The sequence below is a fragment of the Marmota marmota genome, unplaced genomic scaffold (genome assembly GCF_001458135.2).
Source record: "Marmota marmota marmota unplaced genomic scaffold, marMar, whole genome shotgun sequence".
Classification (NCBI taxonomy): domain Eukaryota; kingdom Metazoa; phylum Chordata; class Mammalia; order Rodentia; family Sciuridae; genus Marmota; species Marmota marmota.
This window is the reverse complement of record NW_026000057.1, coordinates 9,965,628-9,985,784: the sequence shown is the minus strand read 5'-3', so window position 1 is coordinate 9,985,784 and position 20,157 is coordinate 9,965,628. Positions and strand designations below refer to the sequence as shown.

General features: G+C 31.9%; 1 protein-coding gene across 10 annotated transcripts in view; it reads left to right on the top strand.

The window, feature by feature from the left end:
- Fbxw7 (F-box and WD repeat domain containing 7) overlaps nucleotides 1–20,157 on the top strand; it is a 186,768-nt gene that overhangs the window by 139,126 nt on the left and 27,485 nt on the right. For 9 of the 10 annotated variants that reach the window (XM_048813525.1, XM_048813522.1, XM_048813521.1 and 6 more), the window contains one exon: nucleotides 19,006–19,088. In XM_048813525.1, the coding sequence (XP_048669482.1) occupies nucleotides 19,006–19,088 (83 nt within the window). Of the gene's footprint in view, nucleotides 1–16,190; nucleotides 16,631–19,005; nucleotides 19,089–20,157 lie in introns of those variants that run through there. The other variant, XM_015484479.2, reaches the window with a different exon arrangement.

Here is a 20,157-nt window from a genome sequence, read left to right as displayed (position 1 = left end):
TTTCTCCTTTACTAATCTTGCACATGAAAATTAAAAATTATTAATTATTCCTATATTTAATTGCATTTTTCATGCTGTGGGTGATTCAGAATAGTTCATGTGGGAACAATTTAAGCTTAAACAGATTTTAAATAATCCACAGAAATCTCTGCATTATTACTTTAGATTTTAAAATGTCATTGTTACTTCTAGTGTGAACATGTAGGGGCAGTAGAGTACTGTTTCTGTAAAACTTGTCTGAATTTGTGGCTTTTCAAAATATCTGTTACTGTTAAAGTTTGCTCTTCTCTGAGAAAATATCTTTTTAAAGGATAGTTGGTACTGCTTCATTAAGTTCAATTCAGGTACTCTTGTGATGAAAACTCATGGCCTTGGTTTCTATTTGAAATCAAGGAATATGTTAAGTTAGTTACAAGAAAAAATGCACTTTTATAGTCAGATGATAAAAATGAGAATAAATGAATTCATGAAAATATTCAAACTATTAAGATTCAAGCAGTTTTGTTCTTATTCTATACCAACCTTTCAAAATGAATGCTTAGAGACATTTTTTAGTGAGTTGTAGTTCTTCAACATGACAAGCAAATGAAACAGATTACTAAACAGTCTTATTTCAAGATTCTTTAATTGGCAAATACTATTTTTTGCATCAAAACAGTTGAAGTTATTACAGATTTTAATACAAAATTTGGTAGAATTTTTTTCCCTTGACTCACACTTAAAAGAAAACTGAACAGTTGTTTCTTCATCTCTTCATTTGCTGTGTCAACAACTCCTGTAATCCAAGAGCTACTTTAGGTATTTGCAGTACAAAAATGAACAAAATAGACCAAAATTCTCACCTTTGTGGAGTTTATATTAGAATAGTAGAGTACTTAAGAGCATGGATGATAGAGCTATTTGGACCTGGGTATAGGTTCTTTGCTCTACAACTTACTAAGCCTCATCTGTAAAATGAAGCTGATAATAGTAGCACTTACTTCACAGGGTTGTAAAGGCAAAATGAAATAACCTTTAGCAAGTATGATTATGTAATAATTCACTATCAGGAAGCCCACAAGACTTTTAGGTGTGTTGGTAGAAATTGTAATTAATTCTCCTGCTATAGTAAGAATATTTTTATGCAGGGTAATTTGAAAATTTTTTCACTTTTAGTTTCTTCAACTTGTGAGAGAAAATGCATAACACCAAATTCGAATAGTCAGTTTTCTTAAACAACTTCCTTAGTGACTGTTAATCTTCTCTAAATGGAAAGATTCTACACATGAAAAGTTAATATGATTTAGTTCTACTTATATTATGCAGATTCATTCAGTGTGGCTATCATATATGTAAAAAATTAACCCCATTATGTCTACCTAAATGAAGAAAATGATATGTGATATGTTGATATTTTGTTTGGGACTCTCATATGTTCAGAATATAAATGTGTTGGCTTCAAAGGCCATTATACTAGTATTTTAAAAGTGCTATATAATAATTAAAAACAATTGATTTACATTTTATATTTTCTGCTGTCTAGTAAATTTCATTATGACTTTTAAGTTCTGACACCTTTTCTTTCCCTAAAGCCCCCAAAATTTGGTAATTAAGAAACAGAACATACTTGTTAACATCTTTGAAAGTTGTCTTGCCAAAATGGCATTCATTACTATATAAGAATTGAGACTTAAGACATTTAAAGAACAGATCCACAGATTTTAAGAAAAATACTTAGAAATTTAGACCTTTCTTTGGTACCTTGTGCTCTCTTGGTTCTGTTTTCCAGTCGTGTGGAAACCCTGTGCTTAACATGCTTGTGTGTATGAACCCCTTTTCCCCACAGATGCCCCCCAAAACAGTTCTACCTCCACCTCCTGTTTAATAGCTTATCAGCGATGTTCATGCTGCACTGCTTCCTTGAGGGGGAGAGCTGCTCTGCTGTTTTCATATAGCTTTGTTATCATGCAGTATTTTTCAGCTGCTCATGCTCATTACCATACAGCTGGTATGTAGAGAGTAGAAGGAAGCAGGCAGAAGTTGTACTGGCTACAAGAATAAGCAGCTCTCTTGCAGATGGGGTGCTGGCAGATGGGGCATGTGTTTGAACAGGTTTTACTAATAACAGAGTGCATTAAAAATCATTCTGAGAAAGTCGAAGGTCAGTGCCATGCATTCAGAGTATGAGAGGTTGCTCAGCTTTTTGTAGACTCTTTTAGAATATTAATTAACTCTGATTCCAAAAAAAAATTATAAACCACAAGCCACAACCTCCTTAAAATATGTGATGAATTTTTTCTTTTTAGTGTATTTTAAATGTAACTTAAAGAAAAACATTATACTGTTAGCTAGTGTCATCAATTTGTACTGTCAAAATTTTTTAATATATTTACTTTAAATTCCCAGACTCTGTTTCAATATAAAAGCATATATACTTTGAGAAAATATATTAACATTCTTCAGTTTAAATATATAATATTAGATTATTTATTAGAAGATGAAGCCAAAGATTTGAAAAATCTATATGTATAGTGTCGACCATGTTGAAGATTAAGTTGAGTTATGTTCTCTCCGTATTCAAAGTTAAGGGTGAATGGTATACCCAGAAATGTATCTGTTACTGTTATTACTTGTGGTTTTTCATCCTCACAAAATCAAAGTGAGACATAATTGAAATAACTTTGAATAATTTTTTTTTTAAGTGTTGCGCTGGGATCTTAGTCCTTTTGATCCTTTTTTATTAGCTTTAATGTTCAGTATATCCTGTCTTTGGAGGCAGAAGGTGATAAAAAGCAGCTAAAGAAAAACAAAGCCAGGTAATTATGTAGAATTATACAATATTCAATTTAATGTAAATAGAACTATTATTCTGTTCTCAGAGATTAGAATATATAAATGTGTACTTTATATATGAAATATAAATAGTGAAAGATTTTAAAGCTAACATTAGTTATAATACTTTTGGAAATTGTCAGAACATTCATGTTTCAGATTGTTAGTAAAGTGAAGTACAAAATACTATCTGTTAGAATAATACCTATGAATATCTGGAATGATTTAAATAAGATCTGTAGGAGATGATATACATTAAGAAGCTTCATTAAAACTGTATTTTCCTTTAAGGAGTTCAAGTTTTTATTCTGTTGTTCCTTTTTAAAGGATAAGAGGTTCCAAGCCATGCAATTGTATTTTCATTACACATCCAACTGCATATTTTCTTCTAATTTAACTTATTAGATAAATACCTAGAAATAATGTTTTCTTTTCTCTAAGGAGAAAATGTGTAAACACAAAAGACTATAAATATATAACCTAATAAATTAATATAAAAGGTCAACTATATCAATCACCTTTTTAAGAACTTTCCAAATCATTTTAGATTAACATTTTAACATTTTTTTCCTGTAGTTGTCATTGTTGCTTAGTCTGTGTCTTACATTATTCATTCATTCATTATAATAAATTACTTATTGATACCCAACTTGTGTATGTGCAGGAGCCATATGAGGAATTAAGATACTACAAGAATCAGAATAGAAGTGGTCACTGCACTAGTGGAACATACAGTCTATTGAGGACAAATCATGTGCTAACATTGTGATAAGATTTTGGCTCAAGCACTGTGATTGACAGCTTTAGAATAGGGAGAAGGGAAAGAAGTTAGAGATGACCTATATACAGATGACTCACCTACTTTCATCTCCAACTCTGACCTTCCTTCTGACTACAGAACCCATTGGAGCATAATATTCTCACCTGGATGTGTTAAAGTCTGCTTAATATCCTCCTTACCCCTGCACCCCAGAAAAACAAAACACAGCTGATCCTTGTTCATGTCCTGTGTCTTTTCCCATCCAGTTACACAAATGAGAAACCTGGTGTCACCTTTGAAACTTCCTCTCCTTTATTTCACATGACCATTCTGTTCCAAATCCTATCGGTTTTTTGTCCTGAATGTCTCTTAACTATTCACTCCTGTACATCTCTGTTGCCACCCATCTATTCTAAGCCACCATTATCTCTTGCCTGGTCTAGTAGAATAGCTACGTTATGTGTGGTCTCTCCATATCCACTTTCACTTACTTCCTTTCCCTTTTCAACGTTAAATTCAGAATAATTTTTCAAGATATATCTGATTTCTTCTTTTCCTTGACTAACATTCAGCATTAGCTTTTCATTGCTCATATATAAAAATCAAAATATTTTATGAGACCTTTCATAATGTAGCCCTTGCCTACTGTAGGCTTCATCTTGTACCCACTGTAGGACCCTCCAGCTCAGTTCTCCTTTGGGAGAGATGTCTCTGACCCTCGACCAGGTCAAAACCTTTACATTATAGAGTCTTTAAATATTTGAAAGCACTTACACAGCTGCAGTTTCGCTTTATTGTCTTCATACCTCCTGCAGTATAAACTCTAGCCATGAAGCTGAGAACATACTTAATTTAGCTGATATGTAATAATCAGCTAAATAAACATTATATTGAATGGATTAGTGTATCTATGGGAGATTAAAACGATCATGTAAATCTACATTGGTTGTAACTAGGAATAAAGGTAGAGATAGCTGGGACAGTAAAATATAGGATAGAATCAGAGATATGCATATAGTAGCACTGATGTGTTCTGCTAGGAAGTGATAACCCCACATGGATCAAATTGACATTTATTAAAAATAGATTGACTCTTAGGAAAAGGACTTAAGAAATTAAGAAACAGGGCCAAAGTGATAACCACCTTACATACTCTGTATGTGCCTGTATTTTGCATGTACTTATGTGGAAAATCTTGTATGTGTGTGCGAATTAGTTGATTAGTGAAGCAGTTTTAGTCTGTGTATGAAACTAAAATGTTTGAAGTCACGGGGAAGTTACAGACCCTTTCAAGTGTACTTAAGTTGGAGTAATCAACAAAGTACATTTAAAAGCAGTTTCTTCAGTAAGTGTTATGATATATAATTTCTGTCAGTTTCCTGTAAGGTTCAGATCATTTTGGTAAAGATAAAAAAAAAAACAAAAAAAAAAACTTTGTAGTTTCTTTGAAAAAAAACATTTCAGCAGAGATCTTTTTGGAGTATTCTGTCCTTAGCTTTCATTATTTCGTGTTTTAGAAAAATAAAACAGGGGACCATGAAGGAGTGAGGGTAGAACATGAAAGTTCTCAGAACTGGAAAGAAGAAGCAAACCCCAGGAGTTCTTGTAAGCACATTTCATTGGACTTTCTTCCATTCTGCCCACTGAGACTGACTACCATTAATGTGTCAAAGATAACAGGAACAATTCTTAGCCAAGGAGGCATCAGCAGTAGTGTAACAACTCTTTATGAGGTTACTTTTGGTAAATTATCAGAAACGGAGATGTCAGAGTACACATTTAGTTGCCTAGTTTGTCTCCTCTCTGTGACTGCAGTGGCAGTAGTACAGATTTCATCTTCACATCACACATTTGCATACTGAAATAGCTCAGAAAATATCATAGAATCTTTAAACACCCAATATCTCTTGCCTTGTATCTGGAGAATCCTGTTTTGTTTTCTATAAACTGGAGACCACAGTCTGACCGTGTTCAGCTGCTTTACTTAATAGTTGTATAAGCTTGAGGAAGTTAAATTCTCTGTACTTCTTTCCTCATTTATAAAATAAGTATAATCAATACAGCTTCTGTGAGTCAAAGCAAGTAAAGCACTGCAGAGTACCTGACTTACGTTACAGAAAGTGCTCTTCCCTGAAGAGTTCATTTTCCTAAGAAAACATCTTTTTTAAAAGGAGTTGCTTACTCAAAGCTGAATTAAATTTATGGCATCTTTGACAGTGGGTGCTGAAGGAGCACTTGACAGTTTAAAATTCAATGTTTATTTTTCCTTTATTCTTTTGATTTCAAACATTACCATGTGCATTTCCTGAAAGATTTCTCACTTATTCTTTCTAGCATGATGTATTGTCAAATAAGTTCAGTAATTCCATTTATTAATTACAAAGTTTGTCTTTTTTTGCCCCCTCAGTGCTCAGTTTTGCATCCTTTTTGCTTAATGCCTGTTTTTTAGTAACCTTGACTGAATTTTTCTAAAATGTGATAGATCTAAATAAAAAATAACAATAATGTTTGAATCACTGCTTAGTCCCTCCCCCTTGCTTTATTGTTTACAAAGTAGAGAACCATTATATCACTCAGGATTCATTTTAATGAGACTGATAATTCTGATCGAATTTGGGAATTAGAAGATTACTATAAATTGTTCTCACAGTAATTACATTTTCCTTTGCTACCTGTGTATAAACAAATATAGTACATTTCAAAAAATTAAAGTATTTGAAATAAATGGGGGTAGATTACATATTGGTTTAACAAAATTTGTTTCTTAAAATTGTTAATAAAAGTCAGATGAATAAAAATATCTTAGGAAATATCATTTAATTTTTAATCTTTGCTGCTCATGTTGTGATCAAGGTGATTAACATGTCTTCATTTATCATCTCTTGAAAAATATTCAAAGTTTTTCTTAAAGTGCATTTTGTCTCTTGACAGAAAAGAATGGCTTAAAGCGAAGAAGGAAGTAATCTTTATCTTAAGGGCTTAAAAAAAACAACAACATGATTTTAAAATATACTAAAGTTTGACATCTTTTTGCTAGTTTTGAATTTGTATTCCTGGAGTAGATTTTAACTATCTCATAAGATTTTTTTTTCTGTCAAATTCGGAACATTTGGGGCTGGGATTGTGGCTTAGTGGTAGAGCGCTTGCCTAGCATGTGTGAGGCACTGGGTTCAATCTTCAGCACCACATTAAAAAAATAAATAAATAAATAAAATAAAGTTAAAAAATTCTAAACATAGACTTATGAACTTACATTTCAAAAATTTAAGATTTAGTTTGTAAAAGTAAATTACCATATAGCAGCTCTCAAGGATCTAGCTGAATGCCCTTGTTCAGATCCAGCGCTCCTCTTAGAGTTGTAATGCATGTTTATTAGTAGTGATTATTGGCATTACATACCATGCCTTCACATGGCTTTTAGGAGACTCATGAAACCCATCCTGCATTAAGAAATTTTGAGAGTCCTGTATCAAATGAGACAGACTTTTCAAAGTTAGTTTTTAGGGCTGGGGATGTGGCTCAGGCGGTAGTGCGCTCGCCTGGCATGCATGCGGCCCAGGTTCGATCCTCAGCACCACATACAAAGAAAGATGTTGTGTCCGCCGAAAACTAAAAAATAAATATTAAAAAATTCTCTCTCTGTCTCTCTCTCTTAAAAAAAAAGTTAGTTTTTAGACATTTGGAGGCCTCAAATATTTGTTGATAATATTTTTAGAATTATATGCTAAAATATCTTCTAAGTTTTTTAAAGAAAATGAATTTGTAAATAAAACAATTCTAAAAATTTTGTGAGGATACCAAAGTGCTGCTGTCAGTCTTACATAGCTCACTACAAATAAAATACTATTATATGTCAAACACCTTTTTAATAGTTATTTTGAGACTGTTTCCAAGATAGGCAAAACTACATCAAACCTGCTTATAACCCACTTATTGCTTCTTTGTATTCAAATTTTATTTACCAAATCTTCATTCTTTTGGAATCTGGAAAGATAGGGGATCATGTAAGCATTATGCTAGTCTTAATTATTGAGTTTTTCATAGCAAAGAATGCAGTTTGTCAAATTACATATATAGTAATTGCTTTAAAATGTAAATTCATGTTTCTAAAATGAATATTTAGAATCTTCACTTTTAAACATATTGGGGGCATGATTATTGGGTTCTTTCCTACTTACTTGACAGCTATATCAAACACTTGAATAAATAGCAAATGAGAATTTGATTAAAGATAACTATGTATATTTTCTGAAGAACGCAGTGTTACTTCTGTTTCTTACCCTCTAACACTAGTACAGAGTAAATGTTCAATGAATGATTTTGGGTAAGTTAAATAAATTTGAATTTACAAACTCTGATTCATAAATCAAGTTCTAAAAGATTGGTTAGAGTTCCTTATTATTTTGAATTCTTCTGGAAAATTAATAAGATGCTTGAGATGAAAAGAGCTGCCTTTATTTTTAAAGGTTTAAGAAGTTTGAGTCTGGAGTTGATGTATTTTCAACCACATGTTGGTAATTGAATATAGGTATCAAAATCTGTGAGCCCACTAATAGAAGATTACGATATTTTAGATTAAGCAAATCTGGATGACTGCGTGGTTGTACCTAAGGATAGGATTAAACTTTGATTGAAAGCTTTTCCCCATCTTTTAGAATCTATGATTACTTTCTGGGTTCTTTTATGGTCACAGAAGCATTTTATAAAGAGTCTTTTCGGCTCCAATAACTAATAGTAACCACATCTTTCACTGTAGTGTAGATATTTGCTTAAATAAAGTAGGCAGATACATTGATAGTCTGTAGAGATCCAAGCCCAGTCTCTCTTTCTCAAAAAGAGTAAATTATCAAATGGAAAAACAGAACATAGAAAGTGGAAGAGCAAAGAGATAGAGAAATGATATGGTAGATACCTCTTCATTTTCATAGAATTGAGTCCCTAGATCTAAAGCATGGCACATGGTACATGGGAATTAAGGGTTATCTGCTATTCCAGTTCTCTTCCTCTTCTAAGTTTTGGGGACTTTTGGGGGATAGATTTGAGAGAGAGTTTTGAGATGGGAAATAATGAAGGAAATGAAAGAGTCATTGCTATTTGGAAGATTGAAAGAAGTTCAAATACTTTTGCATATTCTTTTCTCTGTATGTAATTTCAGCAAGTGAGAGTTGTTTTGGAGTATTCTTCAATTTTGTATACATTTTGAGAATATTAGAAATAATATGGGCAAAGATTATGCAGAAATTGAGTTATGTTAAATTATTCCCATTTAGAAAACTTCTCATTACTTCACATTGCATTCCCAAACTCTTGACCATGATCTGCAAGAACCTGTGTGATCTGGCTGTGTTTACCTATCTGACTTCATCTTTTAACTCTCACTTCACCCCAGCTAAACTGCCCTTATTCTTGCTGCTCCATTTTGGCTTAAAAGTTGTTACCTGGATATGCCATTCAAAACTAGCCGTACTTTTCTGTTACCCTAACTATTCACTACTCTCATAGTACCCTGTTTTTTCTTTCTCTTAGAACTTACATTATGTGAGATTATTTTGTTTATTAGTTTCCTTAGTATATATCTCTCCCTTTCCAGAATGTAAACTATATGAGGGTATAGAACTCATCTCCATTGTTCTCAAAACTATGCCTAGTACCTGGGAAAGTTGCTAGTACCTACTAGCTCAAAATGTTAAGTTTGCTTATGGATAAGATATTAAGGATACTCTAATTAATCCAGTTAGATAACCACTGTTAAATTTTTATATATTTATCTAGGCTTTTCTCTCCTACCCAAGGACTATTATTGAATCTCATGTATTTTCTAGTTTACAGTAGCTTTTCTAGTTCTGGATGTGATGAAGGTGTTTTCTGCAACTTAAAAAAAAAAAAAAAAAAGAAGTCTGTTTCTTAGAATGAGGCTTTGAGTCTTGGTGCTGTAGGGCAGAATTATATGGGGAGAGAGGGCTAAAAGTGGAACAAGAGGAAAATTTTCCAAGCAAGTCACATATTTTTTAATAGCAGAGGTCACATATTGGTGAGAATCCAATGAATCATGTCCCCACCTACTTTCCTGAGTGACATTTTTTACTCTTTTGTAAAATTTTTCTGAGGGTGTAAGGTTTTAATGAATGTTTAAGAATTTATCTGCTCTATTCCCCCATTCCACTGTATTCTAGAATGCAACTTGCTTGTATGTATGATTTTGGGTTTGAACATCTATTGAAACAGAAAGGCCTTTTATTAATGAGTATTTGTAACCAAAATAAAATGTCAACAGTCTTTATACTGACACAGTAAAGTTCTCCTTGTACAGAAAGATACAGAGCTCTAAAATGGAAAGATGAGTCATGACAAAGAGTCATTTTGAAGAAACCACCACCATTACTAATAAGTTAAAGAACAATGATGTTTGACACAAATGTTTAAAATGTAAATGTAAAATGTTTAAATTGAGAGATAGAGCACCACTTTATGTTATTCTGCAAGGACCCTTATAAGACCAGTGACTATTAGAAGTCTTATAGACATTATTACTCCTAGAAGTTGATAATTGTGGTATTTCCACATATATCTCAGGTCCACAGATAGTAATTTCTTTCTTCCTCCTTAATGCCTGCTAAACTTCCATCTTTTAAACTCAGAATATATCTTTTATGAAATCTTTAGACTGTTTAAGTAACTTCTTCATTTTCTGACCTACCCCATCCCAGTTTGATGATTGCTATTTAGTCCAATATTGTTCTCTATTAATTTCTAGTGCTAGCAGCTGAATTTTAAGTATCTTGGGAGGAAAGCTATCACAGTGTTTTTGTTTGTCTTCATTGCATTTTATACAGGTTGGGATATAGCATGTGATTTTCCTTTTTTTTTTTTTTTTTTTAAAGCAATCTGATTTATTAGCTCAACTAATAGAAATCAGTTGATCTTGGGGACCAGAGACCAAGGTTCTAAAGACAGCTGGCTGTTTAACCCTGAGAAAGCACTTCATTTTCTACCTCTCCTTTCTCACCTATTAATAACATCTACTGTCTATTTGTTGCATACAGGGCATTCATTATGCCCCCAGTGGCTCTAGGGTAGGTGGGTAATGTTGGTAGTATTACCATTACCAATTTCAAATAAGAGAAAACTGGAACTCATAAGAGTCCAGTAGCTGACTGAGGTTATGCTCTTAATAATAGAAAAGCTAGTGTTTAAGCCTAGGTTTCTCTGATTACAAAGTTATATACATCCCATACACAAAGAAGAATAAGATTAGAAAACTTTTAGGATTACTCTATGGCTTATGACTTCCTGTTATGTTTTTTGTTGATTCAGTAAATACCGCTTTTTTCCCTTAGCCTTTTTTTTTAATTTTTTTTTTTTGTTGTCAATGGACTTTTATTTTATTTATTTATATGCAGTGCTGAGAATCAAACCCAGAGCCTAACACATGCTAGGCAAGCTCTCTACCACTGAGCCACAACCCCAGCCCTAACCTTTTGTTCTTTTTTCAAAACTTTTGTCATGGCTATCAGCTACTAAATTAATTCCAGAATTTAAAAAAGTCCTTGAAATTAATACAGTATAAATTTACCGGCCCATGAAAATTTTTTCTCAAGTCAGAAAGATATATTTGAACATCACAGACAACCTCAGTAAATATGGAATTGAGTAAAATAGAAGAATGAGTGAGGCTCTAGACCTTCCATTGAAGGAAAGTTGATTTCTTGCTCTACCCATGTTAATTCTTTCCTGGGTGATATTTGTTATTTTCTGTTTTTTAAAAGCTTTTAAAAATGTTTTTCCATGATATTTTCCTTATTTTACTAAAAGTATTACCATAAAAAATTTACAAAAAAATTTTAGAGGAAACTTTTGCAGACAAATTCAAGACTTACAGTTTATTTTGGATGTGAAGCATGGGATATAAAGATTAAATGCTTTCTAGATAAATCAGGGTAACTTGGGTAACTTGCACACTTTTTTGTCAAATTATTGTACTGCTGATGGTTCCCTGTTAAAAAGTAATGTAAAGAATGTTAACAGCTCTATAGAAATATAAATTTTAATAGAACAAATTTAAAAACTCACATTTTTATTATTTTCTTCTGTGGCTATAGTAAATAGAACTCTTAACTTGCATTATTGGGTGCAAATTCTGTGTGTATGTTTATATATTTGTAAATACATTGGTGCATATGTTTTACTCTTTGAATAACATTGTTATTGAATTTGTGTCAAATCATCAGGGGGCCACACATCTTTGTAAAAAGAGTTTTAGGTTAAAATTCAAGAAAAAAATAGTTATTCCTACAATTATACTTACCTTAAAATTAAAAAAAAAAAAACCTGAGCTATGATATTTTGATTCATACTTTGATTCACTGAGGTTAGGATTTTTTATATTATTATAAATATCCCCCCCCCCCCCCCAAGTAAATTTATTTTAAGCAAAGCTAAATCATATATTGTACTATTGGTGTTTGGGATTTGTTTTCTTATGTATTAGTATTATAACACTTGTTTACCTAGGTCATAATATCAAACTAGATATGGCTCATTATTTTCATTTTATATTTTTAATATTTTTTTAGGACAAATTTCATTTGGAGTTTGGAGAGTCAGATATGTGTATACATTACCCAATTCTGTGTCTTAAATTGACTATAAATTTAATAGAGGAATAAAAAATGTCTCAAATTATATACTGTCCTGTGCTGACACATAGTAGGGGCTCACTAAATCTTAATGAATGAATAAATGTAGGAAATACTGATCAATGTTGTCGCCTACTTACATTGTTGAAAATGTAGATGCTGGGCATGTGTACTATTTTAATTAATAATGCCTGTATAGAACAGATTTATTAACTTGCCAATTTTAGTTATGAGCCTTTTAATAAGAACTTAAATCCCACAAAGTTAATGACAGTGAGTTAGTGGAGTTTCACAAAGTTTGTTTCAGCCTCAACATGCTTGACATTCCTTTCTTTGATGTTGAAATTTTGAACTGTCTCTGATCTAAATTCTGTGCTCTGGGCAAGACAGCTACTGTGGTAGGTGGTTTCCTATTCCTTTCTAGAGTAAAGAGTGTTGTCATGATGATGATTATAAAATCATTGACATAGGAGTATAAACACATTTTCTTACTATTATAAAATGGAAATGTATTTGAAATGTTATCAAGGTAATGAAAACCAATAGTATTCATAATATCAGCAACTAATTATAATAACAGTTGGTAAACATTTTAATACTAATTATTTTAATATTTTGTACCTTAAAAATATGTATTTGTTAATTTATATTATACTTACTAAATAATGCTGTGGTTGCTCTTGGTTGCTTATATAGCCAGTTATTAAAAACTCTTTGTTATACATCATTTTTCTGAATGCCATACAAGTAATGTTGAGTAAGCTGTCAACCTTCAAGGAGTATTTTAGGAGAGAAAGATATCTAAAAATAATGACAGTGAGCTATGACAAGTGCAATAATAAAGCTACGTATGTAATAAGATGAAAATAATAAACTCTGAGAGTCAAGGAAAAAGAAAATACTCTTAATTACTTCCTTTGTATCAACACTGTGTATGCATACTTCTCTAAAGTCGCATGATTCGCTGAGGACTTTTTTTCTATTTATGTGTAGATTGTTTTTTGTTTCTGTTCTTAATCACAACTTGCCTTCTAACAAACTTAGTTATCCCAATAATTTGCTCAGAAAGAGCCATTTCTCTTGTACTGACTCATGGGTTCATTGTTCACTCTACTGTCTTTTCAATACCCCATAGGCTTATATTCTGGGGCAGTACCATATTATATCTTAGCACTATTTTTTCTCTCAGGTTACTGCTACTATCCATTCTTACTCACCTAGCTTAATGGAATTGTGATTAGATGAACATTGGGTCTGAGTTGGCAGATGGACTGTATTCTAGGACCTTGTCATTGGTCATTCCCCTTGCTAATGGATTTTCAGTAATGCTTACAGGCTGTCAGTCAACACAAGAAATAATTTTTTATAGACTGGAAAAAATTATTACCTAGCTGAAATTATGTGAAAATTTAATTTATTGTAATGAAATATATTTAATACTTTGACACGCTTAAGTATTTTCTTAGTGAACTTACATAATGTTTTAGCATAAGATAAAATACTTTTTAAAAAAATATTTATATAATACATAGGCTGATGTAAGGGTAAAATGTTCCTGTTTACCACAGGGTAATATAGACATAGATAGCAACATGCAAAGGGTTTTTTTAAATATCATATTACTGAAAAATTTGAATACGTTTTAAACATCTATATGTTAGCCAAGGCTACCAGAAATAGGAATTTGGGAATGATTTTATTTGCATTTTCATGTAAGATTTTGATGGCAGTGATATTTTTCATTGACAGTACTCTAGAAAATGTTAAAAATAATTATTTAATTCTACTACTTTTAAGTCCAGTTAGAAGCTTAGTTGACCAGCTTTGTTTGGCAAATTCTTTGTTCACATTTAAATTAAAATTGTAAACAAGATACAAGGGGGAATTGTTTAAATATGTGGGAAAATAATATTTCTTAGTAATTAAAAGCATATACATTTCTCACTTAAACGGTAAACATATTAATAAAAATCATTTTCAAGTCGGAACCTTGGTAAATGGAGGATATAAAAAACTTCTTAATGTGTAGGGTTTTTTGTATGTATCATTTTAAATTTTGACCCATGTAAATATTTTACCTACTCAAAACCAAAATATGTATATGCATACCTACATATAAGCAAACTTTTGTGGAGGTTTTCCTGTGTCTTCATAGACATAAGTAGAAGCCATGTAACCATGAGAACATTCCTTTGAAGATACAAAATCAAGAGAGATTTTCTTTTTAAACATCATCCAAGGTTTTGAGAGGATCTTCCTTACTTTCTTAAAGTTGGTCTCAGTTTTTAACTTGGTAGACTTTGAAATGATTAGTTCAACTAGAGATAGAACATGATTTCATTTGAGTCAAAGTATTTACTTTGTAGTCTTATGACAAGTTACCATGGACAAATTCTAGAGGAAATTTCACCGTATTCATTGTATACTTTTCTTCACATAGCCCTGGACAGGGAAGAAAATCATTATTGTTCTTCTTTTTTTCCTTTCCCAAATCATGAATGTTCTAAAGTCTCTAATAAAAAGGGTTTATGAGTCTCTTCCTAACAATTAGATTTTTTTTTTTTTTGCTTAGAGAAAGAGATTTCAATTAAAAAATAATTTCCCTGTGAAGTGGGCTAATTGATTATTTAGAAAACTAACTTCTGAGTATGTGTACATATTGTTTCTGAGGGGAAGAATCAATTTAAGAGCCAGGTGGAGTTTTTTAAAAAAATAATAGACAATAGGATATAATTTCCAGGAGAAGATCTAAAATGTGCATCTTCATAAGTTTTATATTCTTTAATGTTTTAGTAATAGAGGCATAAACATTTAGTTTTTAAATCATGATTCTATTTTATGCAGTATTTGGAATCATTTTAATAAGGAAAGTAATTTCCTATCATAGCAGAGTATTAAAATTTATTAAAGTCCAAATAGTTTATTCTTTTTTTCTGAAGAAGCTTTCTAAGTACTTTAAATAACCATAGGCACATAGGTTACTTGTAATGAAGAACACTAATGGGAAGGGTAGGAGTTAATTAACTAGACCCTTAATAATGGGCCTTTCTAGTCCAAAAAAATCTTGTAATTGCCTCTGAAGCTAGTTGTGTAGCAAGTTGCAAGATGAAATATCTAGATTGTAGTAGTCATTCTAAGAAAAATGTTGCCTTCAGGCAAACTTTGGTACATTTATTATTATGTAAAATGCCTTTTTAATGATAAGCAACTCACAGAGTCCAAATAATTTTAGAAGTAGAAGTCCAGCGTCTCCTCTTTGCTCAAGATTAAATTAGTGTGAGCCTCTCCAATGAGCACAGCTTTTGCTCCCTTTGAAGAAAGTAGCCTTTCAGACAAACTTTACATTTGATTTGTTTGTCTTAAAAAGATATTCTCATGATTACTGCTGAGAGCTGGTAACATGTGTGGTAGTTTTCTTGAAAATTCTATTTAACAGAATGAAATGGAAAAACCTAGGGAATATTTTCAGGAAATCTTAATAGAAGAGACATGCAACTTGAAGTAGAACTTATATTACATAATTCTGCAAATGCTATATGCACCAAACTGGTTTACCTTATTGTCAGTTTCCCCAAAGGATATTTAATTTTTCCCTTTGGAATTGCCCATTTTGTACCCATCCAAGCTCCTCGAAAAATCTCATCAGTCTATGCCAGAACTACAGTAGAATGACAGTTAATGAAAATAGCCTGCCTTGCCACTGCTGGGGCAGGGATGGTGGGGGGAGCTGTATGAAAATATATTTCATTTTCAAAATGTTTCTGGAAGGACTTATTTATGGAAATGTTGCTTGTTATTTAAAACTCTTCAAAAATGCAGTTTTCACAAAATACAAAAAAATAATCTCCTGAAAGTTTGAAAGGGGTGAGGGGGCTGTCATGTGGGGGCGGTCTCTGTGCTGCCCACATCCTCCCTCTGTTCGGTGCGTTGTGTGCTTACGGGTTCCCTGGAGCGGATCACCATATAATTGATGTGCAGTCTGCATTGCTGAATCCTGGACTGCACCATTCTCTGTTCAAGGGAAGATGTAATCTGATCCCTCTGCTGCTGAGGGAGGAATCTGTTCAGTCAAGGCTTTGACAGGGCATAGTCTCCTCCAATAATCTTCTCCGTTCTCTCTCATTATTCCCTCGAGTTCTTCTCAGTCAAGCTGCATGTATGTATGTGTGTCCCGAGAAGCGGTTTGATACTGAGCTGCATTTGCCTTTACTGTGGAGTTTTGTTGCCGGTTCTGCTCCCTAATCTTCCTTTTCTGACGTGCCTGAGCATGTCCACATTAGAATCTGTGACATACCTACCTGAAAAAGGTTTATATTGTCAGAGACTGCCAAGCAGCCGGACACACGGGGGCACAGAATCACTGAAGGGAAAAAATACAGAAAATATGGGTTTCTACGGCACATTAAAAATGATTTTTTACAAAGTAAGTAATCTGTTTTCTTCCTGTGCTGTGTGATTGTGTGTGTGTGTGCCTGCCTGAGAAGGAAAATCTGTATCATCAGAGATGGCTGCAGTATCCTCTAATTTTGGTGGGTGGCTGGATGTCTGGTATTCTGTTTTATTTCATGAATGTAAGCGAATAATGGAAAGACAGCATGAGCTGGGAGAAGCTTTATATTTAAAATAAAATGTATATTTGAATCTGAAAATTTTTCACTAAAAATACATTCAGACTTTAGAAATGTGGCACCGTTTAATGCTGACCTGGAAATACTCTATCCTTAGTTGGTTTTTAGTGAACCTTTTGCCTTCAATTTTTTTCTATACATCATATACATATTTTTATCTTTTTATTAGGTGATTCTTAGTGTGTAGAATCATTAGAATATTTGGTATTTATATTTAGAGAGGTCATATTTACTTTCTGTTCCCCTCAAAAAAATTGAATTAATTTTTGATTCTAAAGTCAGTATTTTTTGTAAACAGTACAGTATTTAAAAGACTTTTATGGTCATTGAGAAGGTGCTTTATTTTATAAAATAAAAATAAAATTATTTTTCAGAGGTTTCCTTCATACATATTTTTTGTACATTTTTATTCTTTGAAGGATTTCTAAGATGGAAATAAAGTTTGCTTTTAGTGGCAAATGGCATTTGCACCAATGTATTTACAAGATATCCTGGGAAGTTCTGAAACCAGTATTACAAAGTTAATTAGAATGAATATCAGAGTTTCTCATAGTATTTATGAAGATAATCTGTGAAAGTTATCAAAAAACTTGATTTTAAGGTAATCTGTACTGACTGACCTTCCGGGTAGATTCATTTGTGAATGTGTATGTATATTTCTATAAATTATATACATGGAAGCACGTGGCTACTTATATATTATAGCTTTTTATATTATATTTATATAGACATTTGCTTTTTAATGCAATTACTTAGGAAAAGAAAATAATGGATTTTGAGAGAAATCCCTTTAAAACAATGTAACGAGTAAGAAACTTCTGAAGGGAAGAAACCAGGCTATTTTTTTTTCCAGTATGTATTTCATGAATTAAGGCATAAATTGTGGATAAGCTGGTTGTACCCCTACCTCTTACTCCTAGTATCATAAAATCATCCTGTATTGATTAGAAGACGTCTTCATAATGATAAAAACGAAGTCTTTATTATCCAGTATGGTCCAAAAAGATTTTTAGAGTCTCTTTGGTTCTCTGTAGTATTTACACTGTATCATGCTGAGTTATGGTGTTCCTATGAGGCAATAGGTAGGAAACTAAGACTACTGCAAAATAAGGGTTTTCACCCTACTATCAAAATTAGGATAGCTACACGTCACTCTAGGTGTTCCCCCCAACTTGTAGTAATACAGTTAATAAATGAGTGGATGCAAATCTGAAAGAAGTTGTCAAATTAGAGAAAAGTTGACTCTTATTAGATCTTATTTTCTAGTTTAAAAATAAGCATATGTTCATATGACCCCAGTTGACTGATAGTGAAATATAAAAATATTTCAATATTGATATGACAAAATACAATCCTGAGTATATTTATAGTGTTTCATGGCATAATGAAACACCTTAAAAATATAAACGTTGGATGTGTCTTATAAAAAGCGTAATTCATTTTCCTCAAATCTTTTTGTTGTTGTTTCAAGTTAACATATTTGTCCGGACTGTCAGTAGAGCTATACTTTGTATATATAGCAATTGATGACTTTTTTTCTTCAGCTGCATTGTACCATCTCCAGATTTCTCTGGTTATGGATTTACCATTTTTACTGATCTTATTGCCCATATAAATTACTTTATGCTTTAGTATGATTTGTATTTAAGATTATTCTATTTTCAGTGCTTTCTTTACCCTTTTGTAATGATATGGGTGTTTAAAATTCAGTTTCCATTCTCATTTTTGGTTTTGAAATTTTGAATTTTGTTATTTCTTAATGTTTTTAAGGAAAAATGAAGATCAATGAGGAAGGCATGTTAAATGTGGTTCTTTTCTGTATGGATTATCATGAGATTTTTCTCCTTATATCGGTTGTTAAACTGAAAAACATGAAAGGTATTACTCCTGAAGAATATGTATGATGAATGTCAATTTTTAAATCACCATACGCTGTTCTCTAGAACATAAGAGCGTGGGGGGATATATATTTCCAGTTTGTAAGCATAAAACAAAGTAGAACAAATAGAGGAAACCAAGAAATACTTATTTTCTGTATTAATTGACTACCTAATTTCCATTGTAGACATATGAAATTTTAAAGAATTTTTTTTATATTAACAGTGCTAACTCAAGATTTGATAGTTTGACTGGTGATTTTTTTAAAAATATATCTTGTTTTACCTTATAGATGAAAAGAAAGTTGGACCATGGTTCCGAGGTCCGCTCCTTTTCTTTGGGAAAGAAACCATGCAAAGTCTCAGAATATACAAGGTAATATTAAATATAATAATTTATTCTCTTGTGGTTCTCATATCTTTTAAAGCTGATAATTCTGAAAGTATCTCTTTCAGTTTATTCCCATAGAATAATAATGTTAACAGTACTACTGACTCTTTAACATACTTCAAAGTTACTGAAAATTGGGAAATATATCATTTTAAATAGGGGGAGGAACAACTACCACCATAATTTATATTCTGTTATTAATACATTAAAGTAAGATGAGTAGAGGTTCTCTTGTGAACAAAATTTTAAAATCACAATTTTGAAGGAATTCTAAAATGTAAATCATAAAATATGAACATGAGCAAATGTATCTTGTTACTATAGCAACAACTGTTCTAAGATGGATATTTATATTCACAAAATTGGAGATAAATTTATTAGCAGTGAAATAAACACCCCAGTTACTAACTAAATCTTATTTCATGAAATTAATGTGTTAGAAATTCCCTTTTATTAGCTTGGTAGGTCTTATGTCTTAACACATACATTTCTACACCAGTAGAATAGTTTCCATAACAACTAAATACAATTGTAGTCTTGTTTCCTGCTTCAGTCCATCATTTTTGGATTTTGCATCAGTATAAAACTTTTCCCACTCTCACGCTAATTAGGCCAACTTAAGTACAATATCTATTACCCAGCCAATTAAAAATGGCTTTGGACGTCACTTGGAATGCTGTATTTTCAAATTTAAATGACAAAAGTATCTTAAGAACTCTTTTTTTTTTTTTTTTTTTTTTGTATAATTGTCACTTCAAATAACTGATCCTGAGATAGCAATAAGAACCCTAAGAACTCCTTGGTTATAATATAGTTCCTTCTTTTTCTCAAAGTATTTTGACTTAGAATTATTTTTGTTCTGTAAGGTGAAAAAAAAATTATTGCCCAGATATAAGGCTTTTTAAAAATTGAACATTATTACAGATTTTCTCTCTTTCTCCCCCCTCCCACCGTCTCTGAATCTTTACAGAAACAATTCATTCTTATTTCATTCAGTTATAGAAAATATTTCTTTCAAATGCTTTTGTATGAAATTTCAAAATCATAATAATTA